Genomic DNA, 21293 nt, shown 5'->3' on the forward strand with positions numbered 1-21293 from the left:
TGTTTGTATGGTATCTTAAATCACGTATAAAATTTTACTGAAACGTTAAAAGGCATTGAATGAATCTTATATTTGTTTCAATTTGAATAGATCAATAATTTGACCCACTTAAAACAAATTCGCTTTCTTCTTTCAGTTTCCTTATTAGCATTTTTGGAAACAAATTTAAAAACATAAAATTTGGATTTGGAAATTGGATTATCATGCGTTAAATGAACAATCGTTTTTTTTTTGGGATAATGACTTAGGAGGGTAATAACGTTTCTTGTTTGTCCATTTTAGGTCTCTAACATATTTTTTGTGCGTATTACACCATTAAGGTTATTATAACCGTTTACAAATAGTACTTTTAATATGAAGAAATCGGTAAAAGAGATTATTTCTAAACGATTATAACCACCTTAATGGTGTAATACACACAAAAAATACGTTAGGGACCTAATATGGACAAACGGAAAACGTTATTACCTTCCTAAGTCATTATCCCCGTATTAAACTATAAACCCCTATAATAAATTTTTACTTTTTAAATAAGAAACTTGTAGGTCTTGGGGTTGGTAGTTTGGATGCTTTTGGATCGCATTCCGGTAAGAGCTAAACTGGTGGAAAGGGGGGTGATGATAGATTCCTTATTGTGTCCTGTGTGTCATAATTCTCAAGAACGTGTGAAACATTTGTTGCTGCAGTTTTCTGTTGCTGATCAGGTTTGGAGTCGGGTTGGGCATTGGCTTCATTTGGACCTTCGTGTGTTTTCATCTATCCGTGATGTGGTGGATTGGGTGGATTCTAGACCGACAGTTCATATGGAACGCCCGATTGTTGAGTCGGTGTTCATGATGATGTGGTTACAAAATCCAATCCAATCCAATCCAAACCTTTCTACTTTTTATTCTTTTTAATTTCAACAACTTTATATGAAATACACGTATAAAAATAAATACTAAAAATCTTAAAAATATATATTCAAAATAATAAATACTAAAAATCTTAGGAGGGTAATAACGTTTCCTGTTTGTCCATTTTAGGTCTCTACGTATTTTTTGTACGTATTACACCATTAAGGTTATTCTAACCGTTTACAAATAGTCCTTTTAACAGGAATAAACCGGTAAAAGGGATTATTTCTAAATGGTTATAACAACCTTAATGGTGTAATACACATAAAAAATACGTTAGTGACCTAATATGGACAAACGGGAAACGTTATTACCCTCATAAGTCATTATCCCTTTTTTTTTTCTCTCAGTTTTCTTATGTTGAATTTCTATGTAAAATTTAAAAACCTCGTCCACCCCCCTGTATAAGATTTGTGTTTGCTAGTGTATTACAACATTATTTTCAGAAAATAGGATAAACAATCATTAGAAAAATATCGAAAGAAGAGCAAAACGATTAAAATTTACTTGGTATTAATTTCCCTTTTGTAAACTACATTCCACTGAAATTACCTAACCATACTTTGCCCTGGTGCTTTCTCAATCTTATTATCCATCATCAACACTCTAACCTTCTCAATTTCATCCCATTTCCCTCTTTCTGCATACAAATTCGACAACAATACATAATTCCCAGAATTCCATGGCTCCAAAGTTATAAGTTCCTTAATTGCTACTTCTGCAACTTCCATCTCACCAAAATTACAACAAGAACTCAACAATGCACCCCATAAAACAGCATTTGGTTTCATTGGCATACTTTTCACCAATCCATAAGCTTCTTTCACAAACCCACCACGCCCAAGAAGATCAACCATGCACCCATAATGCTCAAGCTTTGGCTCAATCTTATGATTCAACGCCATTGAAGAAAACAAGTCTCTTCCTCTTTGAATCAACCCTGAATGTACACAACATGATAAAACCCCAATAAAAGTGGATACGTTAGGGTTAAATCCGTTCTTGATCATTTCATCAAAAAGAGATAACCCCTTTTCGCCATTCCCATTGAAACCCAAACCAGAGATGATGATGTTCCAAGAAACAACGGTTTTTGATGGGATATCATTGAAAACCATGAAAGCAGAATCAAGATTTCCACGTTTGCAGTAGAAATCGATAAGTGAATTGCATACAGAAACATGATTTTGGTAGAATCCATTTGATTTTGCATATGAATGGATCCATTGCCCGATGTTGTCTTCGCCTAAACGTGCACAAACTGGAAGCATTGTCACGATTGTTGCCTCATCAGGTTCGAATTCTTTATCGCGCATTTCATGGAAAAGTTTCATGGCTTCAAAATCCCGATTACTTTTTGATAGGGAAGATAACATTGTATTCCAAGAAACGATGTTTCTCTCTTTCATTTGTTTAAAGAGGTTATACCCCATATCTACGTTTCCTGTTTTACAATACCCATGAATCAATAAATTCCAAATGATTACATCTCTTTGGTGCATTTCATCGAACACCTTCTTGGCATCTTCCAATAATCCAAATTTTGTATACATTTCAACTATTCCGACTCTAATAGCACTGAAACAATGAAATCCAAGTGAAACAACCTGAGAATGTACCGTTTGCCCGAATTTAACGTCGGAAAGATTGGAACATGACTTAAGTATAGGAGCGAAGGTGAACTCATCAGGCCAAATTCGGTGTTTCTTCATGGTGCAGAATAAGTGAAGTGACGTTTGGAAGGGTGGTGAGAGTGAGTAACCTTTGATCATTGAATTGTAGAGGAGGATGTTGGGGTGGTGGGTTTGGAGAAAGATGAGATGGGCGTAGTCCATTTTGCGGAGGGAGCCACAGACGGAGATGAAGTGAGAGAGGATGTGGTTGGATTGGTGGAGGTGGTGGCGGAGGATGTGAGCATGGATTTGGGTAAGATGTATCCGGCTACGGCGGCCGTGGAGGTGGCTGAGGATTTTCCGTTCAACCTCCCTGATCGTGCCGCCTCTGCTCATTTTATGACAGTGCAGCTTCCATTATAATTGTATTATAGTTATTGATGAATCGCCGAGTGATGAAGCGATCGTTCTGTTTGTGGAAGTAGGCCTGGTTGTTTCTGATTGTGTTGCGATTGTTATTGTAGTTATTGGTTTTGTGGTCTTTCGTTTAGATGTCACAGTTTGATCTTTATGGAGGTTGCTTTTTATTGTCGGGCTATTTCTTTTTGGAGTTTCTAAACATAGAATTGGTTAAAAAAAAAAAAAAAAAGTAAATTACACGTGCATATGGTATGGAGATATGGTCCAACAATCATATCTTTTGTTTTTCATTTTTACTGTTCTTAAATATTCAGTTTGTTTAGTATTTGTCATTTTCATTTACGTAAAATGATAAATTTATACTTATTTTTGTATGGAGTTTTGACATAATTGATATCAAAATCTCGGAAATGTTCCGATTTAGCAACCAAAGTTCTAACCGTGCTAAATAACCGGTTTAGTAGCCTCCCCAACATAGCCACAAGCATGTAATCATCCTTCGGGAATGTACATTACCCGTTTGCGTTCGACCATAAAGATACATGCATGCCCAAAAAGAAGAAATTGAGAAACTTATGAAGGAGACGGTGGAAGCCCACATAATACAACCCAATACTAGCCCGTTCTAAGCCCAAACCCATTATTGTTGGTGAAAAAGAAAAACGGCAGCCGGAGGTTTTGCATCGATTATAAGGCCCTAAATAAGACAACTATGTTTGATAAATTACCTGTACCCATCATCGACGAACTCGTAGATGAACTGCATGCAACAATCATTTTCTCGAAGTTGAATCTCAAAACCGGTTGCCACCAGAATACGAATGAAGCTGGAAGACTTGGATTAAGAACCCTAAATTAAGGGGAGATGTAAAAGGGATGATTCTTTGTATGCATTCTGGGCTTATTTATGTATGCGAGCTTAGAGTGCCCAATTAGGCTACCAATATGTAAACCTTCTGTTGGATTTCTATAGAAAAAGATTGTTAATTTTTTAATACTACTCAGTGGTGTCAATCATCTCCACATACAAATTAGGTCATTTTTAAACTAGGAGGGACTGATCAACTGGATCACCATAACAATAAACAAGATATTGACTTATGTTTGGCATTTGATCATTAATAGCTCTTTTTTTTTTTTTTTTTTTTTTTTGCTAAAGATGTATCTTGAACTATAATGAAAGCAACACATATTTCCTCGTAGAGTCTATGCTGAAAGCTTGATAAAAATAACATTTCTTGTAGTTACAATATGATCCACGAGAAGCTTTGACCATAAGCCACTGTAATTCATATATAAAAAAGGAAATCTACTAAGAGTTAGGTAATTTTACATTTGTCCCAAACTCCCAATAATAATTAGTTTCTTATAATAACTCCTTACCTACTGGCTGCTTCTCCATATAGAATTAGTTTTTACATTAAAGAATCAAAAAGTCATAATCATAATCACTTTCTTACAAGCATTTAAAACAAATAAATTATCACAACTTGAAGTAATAATAATCACTTATATGGGGATGGGGTGATTTTTCCATAGAAACTTGCATCCACTAAATAATTAATGTAATGGCAATTATGCCCCTCTTTTTAATTTAGGGATATTCAAGAAAGTAAAAAAAACACAAGAAAGTCAAGAACTAATGTATTGACAATTATCCATCAGATGCGTCTTCAAACTAAGGAAAATTCGAACCAGTTTAAACATCTCCCGTTCTCCATGAATCTTTAACACCTCCTGATCGACTAGCGAGGCAAGCTACGGCAATATCGATTGAAACCCCCAACTTTGCTATAAAATATCTAATTGGGTAACATCTGAAAAAGCAAACTGTAGTTCCATTTAACTTGTTCAAGTTCTCATCTTTTCTGTTTTTACCTTTGATTTCACTGTGAAGGAGGAAATGAAAATGGAGATTAATTTACTTGAACTTTATTTGGGTAATGAGAAGATAAGAGATTATTGGAGGTCGAAGATGAAGAACTTAGAGTGATACCGTAGAAGGAAGCACACGTGGACAAGATTCAATTTCGAATTTGATGGCAAGATGAGTAGTAATGAGAGTGAAGTAGGATTCTTGGAGAAGATTACAGGAAGGAGGGTCGTGTCTTCATTTGGAAAAAAATCTTGGAATCTTTCTCTCCTCAATAATTAAGGGAGGGTATAACTGTCAAATGCATTAAATTTTCAGTGGAAAAATAAGAAGATGCTGTGGAAAAATCAGCTCGGATTGGCTTTTTTCACCCACTCAATTCCTATTATATATATTTAGTAGGTATGGAAAACATTTTATACTACTAGAGTATCATTTTAAGGATACCAAAGAGAGTTGACCGAGTGGTAATGGTATATTTTAAATATACTCGTAAGTTATCCAATTTGTAATTGCTCAGTTGCATTTTTATTTGGTGTTTCTTTCGATCATCAAAAGAATGTCCTCCATAAAAGAATTTGATCATCTCAAAATTAGGCTCAAAGAAATTGAATCCGCAACCAACAATTTCGGGGTCAGCAACTATATTGGTGTAGGAGGATTCGGGAAAGTTTACAGAGGAGAACTTGTCTTATCAGATAAGCTGACTATGGTTGCTGTAAAGCGCTTAGATACTGCTTTTGGGCAAGGACCCCCCGAGTTTTGGAAAGAGATCATGATGCTTTCTCAATACAAACATGAAAATCTTGTTTCTCTATTAGGATTTTGTGATGAGAATGGTGAGAATATCCTTGTGTATGAGTATCTATCCAACAAAAGTCTCGACTTGTATTTAAAAAGCAACGATCTTTCATGGATTCAACGCCTTCATATATGCATAGGAGCAGCTCGTGGACTACAATACCTTCATGATCCTGGAGACACCCAACAAAGGGTCTTACATCGTGATATCAAAAGCTCCAACATCCTACTTGATGAAAACTGGAAATCCAAGGTTTCGGATTTTGGCCTTTCCAAATTCGGCCCTGCTAACCAACAATTTACATTTTTGGTCTCTAATACAGTTGGGACGTTTGGGTATTGTGATCCACTGTACATGGAGATAGGGTACTTGACAAAAGAATCAGATGTTTACTCCTTCGGTGTGGTTTTATTTGAAGTTTTATGTGGAAGGTTTTGTGTAGAAAATTACGATGATTTTCGTCGCTTTTTGCCAACATTTGCACAAAAGTGTTACAAAGAAATGAAACTGGATACAATTATCTTTCATAGGGGACAAATCTCACCAAATTGTTTGTACACGTTTTCTACGGTTGCGTATAGATGTTTGCAGAGAGACACAAAAGAACGACCATTGATGGATGATATAGTAAAAGAACTTGAAGCTGCACTTGAATATCAAGTAAGTTTGATTCAGTTTTCCACCTTATTACCAACTACTAGAAAACATATATTAACATCCATCTAATTTTGATAGGTGGAATATGAATTTGAGAAGGAAGAGAAGTTGAAAAATGCCATGGCACAAGAATTTGACACTGAGGAATTTTGGAAGATGAAACTACCACAGGATAGTGAAGACATAATAAAGAGATTAAACCCTCTTGCTGTTTATAATACCAAAAAGGAACTATTCTCACTTCTTCACAAGGGAATTCTCTTCGATGATCGTGAACGGGTAACATCTTCTATATATATCCTATAGATTTAATTAATAATGCATATATGATGTATCTGATCAGTTATATTGTCTTCTTAAAATACTAGGGGACACATTGTTAATTACAATCTTTTACATAATATATAATATCAATCACACGTAGCTTAAAGGTTCTTTATGAACAGGTCTTTTCAGTTAACGAAGATGGAATAAAATGTGAACTGATATCAGCAAAAAGATTTTTAAACATGAATAAAAGATCCTATAAATGGCAATCAGGAAGAAAATTCAGGTTAGTTTTTTTTTATCCTTTTGTTCATGGATCGAGTTTCTTAAACAATTGTTACTGTTGTTTATGTTGGAATCTTAATTCCTTAATCCCTCCACGCGTGTCTTCCACTCCTAAAAGCTAACACAATTTCTGAAACAAAGTAGGGGACATCATCAAAGAGTGGTTGAGTCTCTTTACTTGTTTAATATTATAAGCTTACTCCAGCTTATATATATATATATATATATATATATATATATATATATATATATATATATATATATATAGCATATATCGAGTTATGAATATGCAGAGCAACACAAAACACATTGTAAACCAATTGGTTTTTGAGTGATATTTCCAATTATAAATCAAAGAGATATTTTGATATATTTATCTGTGTTTTTTACAATCTCTATACTAGAATTGGTATCAGAGATTTCGAAATCAGTCAAGGGGAGCTGTGAAAGCTTTGAATTACTTGGTGATCAAGAAGGACACCAGTAAAGATGTCAGACAAAGAAGGAGATGGTGGTGATGCTGGTCCGGCTCCGGTGAAACTCAAAGAGATAGGATCAACCACAGTGGCTTGCCCGATGTTGAATTCCACAAATTACACCGTATGGTCCCTGCGTATGAAAGTTGTACTTCGAATTCATAAAGCCTGGACCATAATCGATCCAGGAGAAGAGAAGAATGATGAAAAGAATTACCTTGCCATGGGATTGCTGTATCAAGCAATCCCTGAGAGCTTGATAATGCAGATAGGGGACGTCGATGAAGCGAAGGTCCTCTGGGAGTCGATTAGGGCTCGACATGTTGGAGCCGACAGAGTAAAAGAGGCTCGACTTCAAACTCTCACCGTCGATCTAGACCGACTGAAGATGCAGGAGACAGAGACGATAGACGCTTTCGCCGGAAAGCTCGCTGGAATCGCCTCGAAGTCAGCGTCACTGGGAGAACCCATCGGAGAAACGAAACTCGTGAAGAAACTCTTGACGGTGGTACCTCATCGGTTCATTCAAATCGTTGCCTCCCTCGAGCAAGTGCTTGATTTGAAGACAGTATCCTTCGATGACGTCGTAGGGCGTCTGAAAGCGTATGAAGAAAGAATCAAAGCAGATGAAGGCGGAGACGGGCAACAAAGGGTGTTGATGGCTAGAACGAGTGGTGGTGGTGGATGGAGAAATGATGGCGGTAGAGGTTCTGGATCGTCGGGGAAGACGAATTGGGGAAAACGGGGGAAGGGTTCTAATGGCACCGAGTCGGGAGGCTTTAATCGAAATGGGTCAAGCGGGTCGGGTGGTGGATCCGGGTCAGTAGGATCCGGTGGGTCAGGCCCAAAAGGAAATAGACCCAATTCGGCCCAAAACAATAATAAGCCCAATAACCAGCCCAATTCTAATTCGGACTCAAACAGAAACCCGAAAAAAGATCTGTCGAAGATTATATGCTACAGATGTGATAAGTCAGGCCATTACGCATCCAAATGTCCGGACAGAACCCAAAAATTCCAAGAAAGTAATTTTACTGAACACGACGATGCCGGTGAAACAGTATTTTTACACGAGACCGTGTTTTTGAACGAAGAGAAAGTGATACCGTCTCGATACAACTCACAAGAAAACGATGTGTGGTATTTGGACAACGGGGCGAGTAATCACATGACGGGAAATCATTCATTTTTCTCCGAACTCGACGAAGGAATAACCGGAAAGGTCAAATTCGGTGATAATTCGTGTGTCGAAATAAAAGGGAAAGGCTCAATTGTTTTCCAAGGAAAATCGGGACAACAACGATTGATAACGGAGATTTATTTCATTCCGGATTTGAAAAATAATATTTTCAGTCTCGGACAAGCAACCGAAGCCGGGTGCGATATTCGGATGAAAGACAACTATTTGACAATGCATGATGCCGACAACTGCTTGTTAATGAAGGTACAAAGAACTCCAAACCGCCTTTATAAAATACAGTTGCCCATTGGAGTACCTATTTGCCTTCATACAAGACTGAGTGAAGACACGTGGCGCTGGCATGCAAGACTTGGACACATCAATTTCGAGTCAATGAAAAAGATGTCCAAGAAAGGTCTAGTCAAAGGGTTACCCCATTTTGACAGTGAAAATCAATTGTGTGAATCTTGTTTGGTGGGCAAGCAAACAAGAAAGTCATTTCCATTAATGACGACGTACAAAGCAAAACGGCCATTGGAGCTAGTTCACGGTGATTTATGTGGTCCGATAACACCGTCAACGAAGGGTCAAAATCGGTACATTTTCACACTAATTGACGATTTTTCACGGTATATGTGGATTTTTCTCTTAAAAGAGAAAAATGAGGCGTTTTTACACTTCAAAAAATTTAAAGCTTTGGCGGAGAATGAGCTCGGAAAGTCTTTAAAGGTGTTTCGAAGTGATCGAGGAGGTGAGTTTACTTCGCTCGAGTTTAATTCCTTTTGTGATATGAATGGAATCAAACGCCATCTTACCGCCCCATATTCACCACAACAAAACGGTATTGTGGAACGAAGAAACAGAACACTTATGGACATGACACGAAGTATCATGAAGGCGATGCATGTTCCAAACTATCTATGGGGAGAAGCGGTAAAACATTCCACAAACCTGATCAACCGTGTTTACACAAGAGTACTTGGTGATACAACTCCGTACGAGAAGTTGTATAAAAGAAAACCTAATTTGGAGAACGTACGCATCTTTGGGTGTTTAGCGTATGCAAAAGTTGAACCGGTAAACGTGAAAAAATTGGATGCAAGATCAAGACCATTGGTTCATCTTGGTTCTGAACCGGGTACAAAAGCCTATCGGTTATTTAACCCGGTTACACAAAAAATAATCGTAAGTCGAGACGTTATTTTTAATGAAACCAAAGGATGGAATTGGGTTAACGAAGCTACACCTGACAATGAAGAACCAGGATCATTCATAGTACCATGGGATTTACCGGAAGATGAGGCAAACAACAACCAAGGAAACGATGTAAACAACGAACCAAACGAATCGGATCACGAGATTGAAGACGGAGTGGAGGTACAAGAAAATGAGCAACCAAGTCCGATCAACAACAACGTGAACAATGTTCAAAACCAAAGGCCCACAAGACAAAAGGTGCTTCCAATTCGATTACGAGATTATGTACTTTATGTTGATGAAATTGAAGAACTTCTCCTAGCAACCAATGACGAGCCGGTATCGGTTGAAGAGGCGAAGAAAGAACCAGAGTGGGTCAAAGCCATGAATACAGAAATCAATTCGATCAACAAGAATAATACTTGGTCTCTCGTAAACAAACCTATGGGGGTGAAGCCCATTGGACTCAAATGGGTGTTCAAGCTGAAGAAAAATGCAGATGGCACCATAAACAAACACAAGGCGAGGTTGGTTGCTAAAGGGTACGTACAACAACCTGGTATTGACTTTCAAGAAGTATTTGCTCCGGTAGCTCGCATCGAAACCATACGGTTTCTCATTGCCTTAGCCGCTACCAATGGATGGGAGCTTCACCACTTGGATGTCAAGACGGCTTTCTTACATGGAGAGTTGAGAGAAACCGTCTATGTGTATCAACCGGAAGGCTACATAAGGAAAGACGACGAGCACAAGGTGTACCGTCTTTCAAAAGCACTATATGGTCTTAGACAAGCACCGAGAGCATGGAATACGAAACTTGATGGGATTTTGAAAGGAATGAAATTTCTGTTGGAATCTTAATTCCTTAATCCCTCCACTCCTGTCTTCCACTCCTAAAAGCTAACACAATTTCTGGAACAAAGTAGGGGACATCATCAAAGAGTGGTTGGGTCTCTTTACTTGTTTAATATTATAAGCTTACTCCAGCTTATATATATATATATATATATATATATATATATATATATATATATATATATATATATATATATATATATATATATATATATATATAGCATATATCGAGTTATGAATATGCAGAGCAACACAAAACACATTGTAAACCAATTGGTTTTTGAGTGATATTTCCAATTATAAATCAAAGAGATATTTTGATATATTTATCTGTGTTTTTTACAATCTCTATACTAGAATTGGTATCAGAGCTTTCGAAATCAGTCAAGGGGAGCTGTGAAAGCTTTGAATTACCTGGTGATCAAGAAGGACACCAGTAAAGATGTCAGACAAAGAAGGAGATGGTGGAGATGCTGGTCCGGCTCCGGTGAAACTCAAAGAGATAGGATCAACCACAGTGGCTTGCCCGATGTTGAATTCCACAAATTACACCGTATGGTCCCTGCGTATGAAAGTTGTACTTCAAATTCATAAAGCCTGGACCATAATCGATCCAGGAGAAGAGAAGAATGATGAAAAGAATTACCTTGCCATGGGATTGCTGTATCAAGCAATCCCTGAGAGCTTGATAATGCAGATAGGGGACGTCGATGAAGTGAAGGTCCTCTGGGAGTCGATTAGGGCTCGACATGTTGGAGCCGACAGAGTAAAAGAGGCTCGACTTCAAACTCTCACCGCCGATCTAGACCGACTGAAGATGCAGGAGACAGAGACGATAGACGCTTTCGCCGGAAAGCTCGCTGGAATCGCCTCGAAGTCAGCGTCACTGGGAGAACCCATCGGAGAAACGAAACTCGTGAAGAAACTCTTGACGGTGGTACCTCATCGGTTCATTCAAATCGTTGCCTCCCTCGAGCAAGTGCTTGACTTGAAGACAGTATCCTTCGATGACGTCGTAGGGCGTCTGAAAGCGTATGAAGAAAGAATCAAAGCAGATGAAGGCGGAGACGGGCAACAAAGGGTGTTGATGGCTAGAACGAGTGGTGGTGGTGGATGGAGAAATGATGGCGGTGGAGGTTCTGGATCGTCGGGGAAGACGAATTGGGGAAAACGGGGGAAGGGTTCTAATGGCACCGAGTCGGGAGGCTTTAATCGAAATGGGTCAAGCGGGTCGGGTGGTGGATCCGGGTCAGTAGGATCCGGTGGGTCAGGCCCAAAAGGAAATAGACCCAATTCGGCCCAAAACAATAATAAGCCCAATAACCAGCCCAATTCTAATTCGGACTCAAACAGAAACCCGAAAAAAGATCTGTCGAAGATTATATGCTACAGATGTGATAAGTCGGGCCATTACGCATCCAAATGTCCGGACAGAACCCAAAAATTCCAAGAAAGTAATTTTACTGAACACGACGATGCCGGTGAAACAGTATTTTTACACGAGACCGTGTTTTTGAACGAAGAGAAAGTGATACCGTCTCGATACAACTCACAAGAAAACGATGTGTGGTATTTGGACAACGGGGCGAGTAATCACATGACGGGAAATCATTCATTTTTCTCCGAACTCGACGAAGGAATAACCGGAAAGGTCAAATTCGGTGATAATTCGTGTGTCGAAATAAAAGGGAAAGGCTCAATTGTTTTCCAAGGAAAATCGGGACAACAACGATTGATAACGGAGATTTATTTCATTCCGGATTTGAAAAATAATATTTTCAGTCTCGGACAAGCAACCGAAGCCGGGTGCGATATTCGGATGAAAGACAACTATTTGACAATGCATGATGCCGACAACTGCTTGTTAATGAAGGTACAAAGAACTCCAAACCGCCTTTATAAAATACAGTTGCCTATTGGAGTACCTATTTGCCTTCATACAAGACTGAGTGAAGACACGTGGCGCTGGCATGCAAGACTTGGACACATCAATTTCGAGTCAATGAAAAAGATGTCCAAGAAAGGTCTAGTCAAAGGGTTACCCCATTTTGACAGTGAAAATCAATTGTGTGAATCTTGTTTGGTGGGCAAGCAAACAAGAAAGTCATTTCCATTAATGACGACGTATAAAGCAACACGACCATTGGAGCTAGTTCACGGTGATTTATGTGGTCCGATAACACCGTCAACGAAGGGTCAAAATCGGTACATTTTCACACTAATTGACGATTTTTCACGGTATATGTGGATTTTTCTCTTAAAAGAGAAAAATGAGGCGTTTTTACACTTCAAAAAATTTAAAGCTTTGGCGGAGAATGAGCTCGGAAAGTCTTTAAAGGTGTTTCGAAGTGATCGAGGAGGTGAGTTTACTTCGCTCGAGTTTAATTCCTTTTGTGATATGAATGGAATCAAACGCCATCTTACCACCCCATATTCACCACAACAAAACGGTATTGTGGAACGAAGAAACAGAACACTTATGGACATGACACGAAGTATCATGAAGGCGATGCATGTTCCAAACTATCTATGGGGAGAAGCGGTAAAACATTCCACAAACCTGATCAACCGTGTTTACACAAGAGTACTTGGTGATACAAATCCGTACGAGAAGTTGTATAAAAGAAAACCTAATTTGGAGAACGTACGCGTCTTTGGGTGTTTAGCGTATGCAAAAGTTGAACCGGTAAACGTGAAAAAATTGGATGCAAGATCAAGACCATTGGTTCATCTTGGTTCTGAACCGGGTACAAAAGCCTATCGGTTATTTAACCCGGTTACACAAAAAATAATCGTAAGTCGAGACGTTATTTTTAATGAAACCAAAGGATGGAATTGGGTTAACGAAGCTACACCTGACAATGAAGAACCAGGATCATTCATAGTACCATGGGATTTACCGGAAGATGAGGCAAACAACAACCAAGGAAACGATGTAAACAACGAACCAAACGAATCGGATCACGAGATTGAAGACGGAGTGGAGGTACAAGAAAATGAGCAACCAAGTCCGATCAACAACAACGTGAACAATGTTCAAAACCAAAGGCCCACAAGACAAAAGGTGCTTCCAATTCGATTACGAGATTATGTACTTTATGTTGATGAAATTGAAGAACTTCTCCTAGCAACCAATGACGAGCCGGTATCGGTTGAAGAGGCGAAGAAAGAACCAGAGTGGGTCAAAGCCATGAATACAGAAATCAATTCGATCAACAAGAACAATACTTGGTCTCTCGTAAACAAACCTATGGGGGTGAAGCCCATTGGACTCAAATGGGTGTTCAAGCTGAAGAAAAATGCAGATGGCACCATAAACAAACACAAGGCGAGGTTGGTTGCTAAAGGGTACGTACAACAACCTGGTATTGACTTTCAAGAAGTATTTGCTCCGGTAGCTCGCATCGAAACCATACGGTTTCTCATTGCCTTAGCCGCTACCAATGGATGGGAGCTTCACCACTTGGATGTCAAGACGGCTTTCTTACATGGAGAGTTGAGAGAAACCGTCTATGTGTATCAACCGGAAGGCTACATAAGGAAAGGCGACGAGCACAAGGTGTACCGTCTTTCAAAAGCACTATATAGTCTTAGACAAGCACCGAGAGCATGGAATACGAAACTTGATGGGATTTTGAAAGGAAAGAAATTTCTGTTGGAATCTTAATTCCTTAATCCCTCCACTCCCGTCTTCCACTCCTAAAAGCTAACACAATTTCTGGAACAAAGTAGGGGACATCATCAAAGAGTGGTTGGGTCTCTTTACTTGTTTAATATTATAAGCTTACTCCAGCTTATATATATATATATATATATATATATATATATATATATATATATATATATATATATATATATAGCATATATCGAGTTATGAATATGCAGAGCAACACAAAACACATTGTAAACCAATTGGTTTTTGAGTGATATTTTCAATTATAAATCAAAGAGATATTTTGATATATTTATCTGTGTTTTTTACAATCTCTATACTAGAATTGGTATCAGAGCTTTCGAAATCAGTCAAGGGGAGCTGTGAAAGCTTTGAATTACCTGGTGATCAAGAAGGACACCAGTAAAGATGTCAGACAAAGAAGGAGATGGTGGTGATGCTGGTCCGACTCCGGTGAAACTCAAAGAGATAGGATCAACCACAGTGGCTTGCCCGATGTTGAATTCCACAAATTACACCGTATGGTCCCTGCGTATGAAAGTTGTACTTCGAATTCATAAAGCCTGGACCATAATCGATCCAGGAGAAGAGAAGAATGATGAAAAGAATTACCTTGCCATGGGATTGCTGTATCAAGCAATCCCTGAGAGCTTGATAATGCAGATAGGGGACGTCGATGAAGCGAAGGTCCTCTGGGAGTCGATTAGGGCTCGACATGTTGGAGCCGACAGAGTAAAAGAGGCTCAACTTCAAACTCTCACCGCCGATCTAGACCGACTGAAGATGCAGGAGACAGAGACGATAGACGCTTTCGCCGGAAAGCTCGCTGGAATCGCCTCGAAGTCAGCGTCACTGGGAGAACCCATCGGAGAAACGAAACTCATGAAGAAACTCTTGACGGTGGTACCTCATCGGTTCATTCAAATCGTTGCCTCCCTCGAGCAAGTGCTTGACTTGAAGACAGTATCCTTCGATGACGTCGTAGGGCGTCTGAAAGCGTATGAAGAAAGAATCAAAGCAGATGAAGGCGGAGACGGGCAACAAAGGGTGTTGATGGCTAGAACGAGTGGTTGTGGTGGACGGATAAATGATGGCGGTGGAGGTTCTGGATCGTCGGGGAAGACGAATTGGGGAAAACGGGGGAAGGGTTCTAATGGCACCGAGTCGGGAGGCTTTAATCGAAATGGGTCAAGCGGGTCGGGTGGTGGATCCGGGTCAATAGGATCCAGTGGGTCAGGCCCAAAAGGAAATAGACCCAATTCGGCCCAAAACAATAATAAGCCCAATAACCGGCCCAATTCTAATTCGGACTCAAACCGAAACCCGAAAAAAGATCTGTCGAAGATTATATGCTACATATGTGATAAGTCGGGCCATTACGCATCCAAATGTCCGGACAGAACCCAAAAATTCCAAGAAAGTAATTTTACTGAACACGACGATGCCGGTGAAACAGTATTTTTACACGAGACCGTGTTTTTGAACGAAGAGAAAGTGATACCGTCTCGATACAACTCACAAGAAAACGATGTGTGGTATTTGGACAACGGGGCGAGTAATCACATGACGGGAAATCATTCATTTTTCTCCGAACTCGACGAAGGAATAACCGGAAAGGTCAAATTCGGTGATAATTCGTGTGTCGAAATAAAAGGGAAAGGCTCAATTGTTTTCCAAGGAAAATCGGGACAACAACGATTGATAATGGAGATTTATTTCATTCCGGATTTGAAAAATAATATTTTAAGTCTCGGACAAGCAACCGAAGCCGGGTGCGATATTCGGATGAAAGACAACTATTTGACAATGCATGATGCCGACAACTGCTTGTTAATGAAGGTACAAAGAACTCCAAACCGCCTTTATAAAATACAGTTGCCCATTGGAGTACCTATTTGCCTTCATACAAGACTGAGTGAAGACACGTGGCGCTGGCATGCAAGACTTGGACACATCAATTTCGAGTCAATGAAAAAGATGTCCAAGAAAGGTCTAGTCAAAGGGTTACCCCATTTTGACAGTGAAAATCAATTGTGTGAATCTTGTTTGGTGGGCAAGCAAACAAGAAAGTCATTTCCATTAATGACGACGTATAAAGCAACACGGCCATTGGAGCTAGTTCACGGTGATTTATGTGGTTCGATAACACCGTCAACGAAGGGTCAAAATCGGTACATTTTCACACTAATTGACGATTTTTCACGGTATATGTGGATTTTTCTCTTAAAAGAGAAAAATGAGGCGTTTTTACACTTCAAAAAATTTAAAGCTTTGGCGGAGAATGAGCTCGGAAAGTCTTTAAAGGTGTTTCGAAGTGATCGAGGAGGTGAGTTTACTTCGCTCGAGTTTAATTCCTTTTATGATATGAATGGAATCAAACGCCATCTTACCGCCCTATATTCACCACAACAAAACGGTATTGTGGAACGAAGAAACAGAACACTTATGGACATGACACGAAGTATCATGAAGGCGATGCATGTTCCAAACTATCTATGGGGAGAAGCGGTAAAACATTCCACAAACCTGATCAACCGTGTTTACACAAGAGTACTTGGTGATACAACTCCATACGAGAAGTTGTATAAAAGAAAACCTAATTTGGAGAACGTACGCATCTTTGGGTGTTTAGCGTATGCAAAAGTTGAACCGGTAAACGTGAAAAAATTGGATGCAAGATCAAGACCATTGGTTCATCTTGGTTCTGAACCGGGTACAAAAGCCTATCGGTTATTTAACCCGGTTACACAAAAAATAATCGTAAGTCGAGACGTTATTTTTAATGAAACCAAAGGATGGAATTGGGTTAACGAAGCTACACCTGACAATGAAGAACCAGGATCATTCATAGTACCATGGGATTTACCGGAAGATGAGGCAAACAACAACCAAGGAAACGATGTAAACAACGAACCAAACGAATCGGATCACGAGATTGAAGACGGAGTGGAGGTACAAGAAAATGAGCAACCAAGTCCGATCAACAACAACGTGAAAAATGTTCAAAACCAAAGGCCCACAAGACAAAAGGTGCTTCCAATTCGATTACGAGATTATGTACTTTATGTTGATGAAATTGAAGAACTTCTCCTAGCAACCAATGCCGAAGAGGCGAAGAACGAACCAGAGTGGGTCAAAGCCATGAATACAGAAATCAATTCGATCAACAAGAACAATACTTGGTCTCTCGTAAACAAACCTATGCGGGTGAAGCCCATTGGACTCAAATGGGTGTTCAAGCTGAAGAAAAATGCAGATGACACCATAAACAAACACAAGGCGAGGTTGGTTGCTAAAGGGTACGTACAACAACCTGGTATTGACTTTCAAGAAGTATTTGCTCCGGTAGCTCGCATCGAAACCATACGGTTTCTCTTTGCCTTAGCCGCTACCAATGGATGGGAGCTTCACCACTTGGATGTCAAGACGGCTTTCTTACATGGAGAGTTGAGAGAAACCGTCTATGTGTATCAACCGGAAGGCTACATAAGGAAAGGCGACGAGCACAAGGTGTACCGTCTTTCAAAAGCACTATATGGTCTTAGACAAGCACCGAGAGCATGGAATACGAAACTTGATGGGATTTTGAAAGGAATGAAATATCACAAGTGCATGAAAGAACCATCGGTGTACCGGAAGAACGAAGGATCCAACTTGCTAATTTTAGCAATCTATGTTGATGATTTGTTTGTCACAGGTACAAATTTGAGCATGATCAAAAGGTTCAAATTTGAAATGTCCAAGAACTTCGAGATGTCTGATCTTGGAAGATTAACTTACTACCTGGGCATTGAAGTCAAACAGGATGAATCGGGGATTACAATAAACCAAGAAGCATATGCACAACGCATTCTGAAGGAAGCCGGTTTACATGATTGCAATCCTACCCACATTCCCATGGATCCAGGAACCAAAATGTCGAAGGCCGAAGATGAACCCGAAATTGACCCGACACAATACCGAAAGTTGGTAGGATGCCTTAGATATCTCTTACAGAAAAGACCCGATATGGCATATGCGGTTGGAGTTGTTAGTCGATACATGCAAGATCCAAGAGAATCACATGGTGTTGCAATCAAACACATCCTAAGGTATTTACGAGGAACAACGGGATACGGAATCAAGTACGAGAGGATGGGACAAAATCGAATAATTGGTTACAGTAGTAGTCATAATGTTGATCCAGATGACGGAAGAAGCACAACTGGTCATATTTTCTACTATGGGTTGTCTCCAATAACATGGTGTTCGCAAAAGCAAGATACTGTTGCTTTATCATCTTGCGAGGCAGAGTTCATGGCAGCCACTGCGGCTGCATGTCAAGCAATATGGCTTCAAGATTTGCTGGGAGAAATCTTGAACAAAACGCAAGAGAAGGTGGTTCTTAGAGTTGATAACAAGTCGGCTATCGAACTAACAAAGAATCCCGTTTTTCACGGAAGAAGTAAACACATTCACACTAGGTTTCACTTCATTCGTAAGTGTGTTGAAAAGGAACAAGTGGAGGTGAAGTACATTCCAGGTGAAGAACAAAAGGCAGACATTCTCACAAAACCATTGGCTCGAACCAAGTTCAAGACAATGCGGGACTTGATCGGGATTGAAGACATCTCTAGAAGGACTTAGAGATTCGGGGGTGATTGTTGGAATCTTAATTCCTTAATCCCTCCACTCCTGTCTTCCACTCCTAAAAGCTAACACAATTTCTGGAACAAAGTAGGGGACATCATCAAAGAGTGGTTGGGTCTCTTTACTTGTTTAATATTATAAGCTTACTCCAGCTTATATATATATATATATATATATATATATATATATATATATATATATATATATATATATATATATATATATAGCATATATCGAGTTATGAATATGCAGAGCAACACAAAACACATTGTAAACCAATTGGTTTTTGAGTGATATTTCCAATTATAAATCAAAGAGATATTTTGATATATTTATCTGTGTTTTTTACAATCTCTATACTAGAGTTTACTATATGTAGAGTAATGTTATAATATGCATAAATTTAATTGGATGCAGATTTTCAAAGGCGGCAATATTTCCTTATAGTGAACAACTTAATATTCGTTGCCGAATAAGTACAAGTATGTTATCACCTGGTGTCATGTATGTAGCCAGCTTAGTTTTTTCTTTTCAAAGAGAGCGTGAAAATGTCTATGGAGAATCATCAAAGTTAGCAAGGATAAACTGGAAATATCAAGAGTTGAGTGTATCCTCTACGCATATTGCAGAAAGAGAAAAGGATGGATGGTTGAAGATTCGATTGTGGCATGTTCTCAATGGTGATAAAAATGCTGAATTTTACATTGTGTTAGACAAGATCTCATATTTCAAAGAAGAGCAAGACATTTCCAACATCTTGATTCATCAAATTGAATTTGAACCCGTACATATGGTAAGCTACTACCCTTTCGATTATAAAATGTGTGTTTATTATCATCACAATGTATGATTGAATTTAAATCTTATCTTCGTAGATGAAAAGACATATTGGGATTCAAGGACTAGAAAGTGTATTGATATCAGATGAAGATACAGATTGGGAGAAGAAGGTCCCAAGTGATTACCAAGGTATAATTCAGAGATCAGACATGTATTTCAAGAACAGCAGCAAAAAGGAGCTCTACTTCCTTCTATGTGATGGGATACTTATTGATAATGGTAGAAAGGTACGTAATCCATTTTTATATCTTATGGTATACTATTAATATCCTTATAACGACATTTTAAAAACTATTTGATGAACAGTGGTTCTCCCTATGCAAATCTACGGGTGGGAAATGTCATATGTTGCCAGCTATAGAGATTTTATGCTCTGATGATCGTTCGAATAGGTTGTCAGTATCTGATGCCAGGTTTTTGTTTTATCTTTGGATCATATAATCTCTAGCTTAATTTGCTCTAAAATTCTTAGTAATATATCTTTATACATCAACAGGTTCAAAGAGGCGATACAACTTCAATATGGAACGTATGCATTTGTATGTAAACTTGAGTCAGACATGTTTTCATCTGGAAATTCCTATGCGTGTTATATTGTCTTCAAATTTGCAGAAACCCACAAGCAGCTTGATGATAAGGGTTTCTTTAGAGTATCTTACAACTTGGATATGGAATCTGGAAGTTACAAAATTGCACATTTGAATCAGCATGAACCTATTAATATACCAGTAATCAAGCCGAAGAACTATGATAATACATCCCATGATTCATCGTACATATCAAGAACCAAATTTCCTAGAATGCCAAAAAACTGCACGGATGATAGCATGCACCACTGGATGGATCACATATATGATGGTTGGATGGAGGTTATATTGTGTAAACCATTACATAAGTTAGAAGATCATAGATTGCTCTATGTGTTCTTGACATCTATGGGAAGTGCTTTAGATGGTGTTATTGTCCAAGGGATTCAGTTTAGGCCAATGCAAAGAGATGTTTAGTATTTGTAAGAGCTACTTCTTGTTTGTACTTTTTGTAGCATAACTTTCCATTTTCCATTATTAATTGCATTCCAAGGAATTCGGTTAAAAGGAAAATGTTTCCTTTGATGTACGTGAACACTCTCTTGAAAGTCGTCAAAAAAGTTGTGCTAGAAGCCCTTTTATGAAGATGCCCACTATTTAAGTTGGTTGACGATTAAGCAATGAAAGAACAAGGGAATAATTGTTTTTGATTATTGGTGTCTAGTAATATTTTTATCAGCTCGTACCTTGATTACTATCTCCAAGATCAAAGGATCCCTATTTATTGAGGTATGGAAATGTAACACCCTATGATTGTGGTTATATGTTAATCATATTATGTTGTATTATTTGGATCCGGCTTTTGGGGATTTTAAAATTTTAATATAGAAATAATTTTGTATATATTTTTATTAAACTTCAAAATATCGTATTTGTCTATTTTAAAAACTAAATATCATATTTATCTTTTCAAACTTTCAAAATATCATATTTGTCCAAAAAAAAATTTAAAACATTTTATAATTACTTTTTATATTTATAATCATATATATATATATATATATATATATATATATATATATATATATATATATATATATATA

The 21293-nt window shown here is 38.5% G+C and overlaps 2 protein-coding genes and 1 long non-coding RNA gene across 3 annotated transcripts; 1 reads left to right on the plus strand and 2 right to left on the minus strand.

The window, feature by feature from the left end:
- Positions 1–1392: 1392 nt before the first annotated feature.
- Positions 1393–3049, minus strand: LOC145136243 (Tetratricopeptide repeat (TPR)-like superfamily protein). The gene has a single exon (XM_079070410.1). It carries the CDS (start codon positions 2903–2905, stop codon positions 1445–1447), a length of 1461 nt encoding a protein of 486 aa, XP_078926536.1. The 5' UTR covers positions 2906–3049; the 3' UTR covers positions 1393–1444.
- A 1281-nt stretch (positions 3050–4330) lies between these two features.
- LOC145138169 (uncharacterized) lies at positions 4331–5142 on the minus strand. The gene is made up of 2 exons (XR_013721358.1): positions 4926–5142; positions 4331–4818 (listed from the first exon to the last, which is right to left on the minus strand). It is a non-coding gene; the product is annotated as an uncharacterized LOC145138169 (long non-coding RNA).
- A 111-nt stretch (positions 5143–5253) lies between these two features.
- LOC145138168 (uncharacterized) lies at positions 5254–21093 on the plus strand. Its single transcript, XM_079072297.1, has 7 exons — positions 5254–6264; positions 6340–6540; positions 6708–6814; positions 19241–19616; positions 19699–19890; positions 19970–20076; positions 20160–21093. The coding sequence occupies exons 1-7, from the start codon at positions 5362–5364 to the stop codon at positions 20665–20667; spliced, it is 2394 nt and encodes a 797-aa protein (XP_078928423.1). The 5' UTR covers positions 5254–5361; the 3' UTR covers positions 20668–21093.
- The last annotated feature ends 200 nt before the right edge of the window (positions 21094–21293 follow it).

Source organism: Lactuca virosa, chromosome 9, assembly GCF_052849685.1.
Source record: "Lactuca virosa cultivar CGN04683 chromosome 9, Lactuca_virosa_CGN04683_v6, whole genome shotgun sequence".
Lineage (NCBI taxonomy): Eukaryota > Viridiplantae > Streptophyta > Magnoliopsida > Asterales > Asteraceae > Lactuca > Lactuca virosa.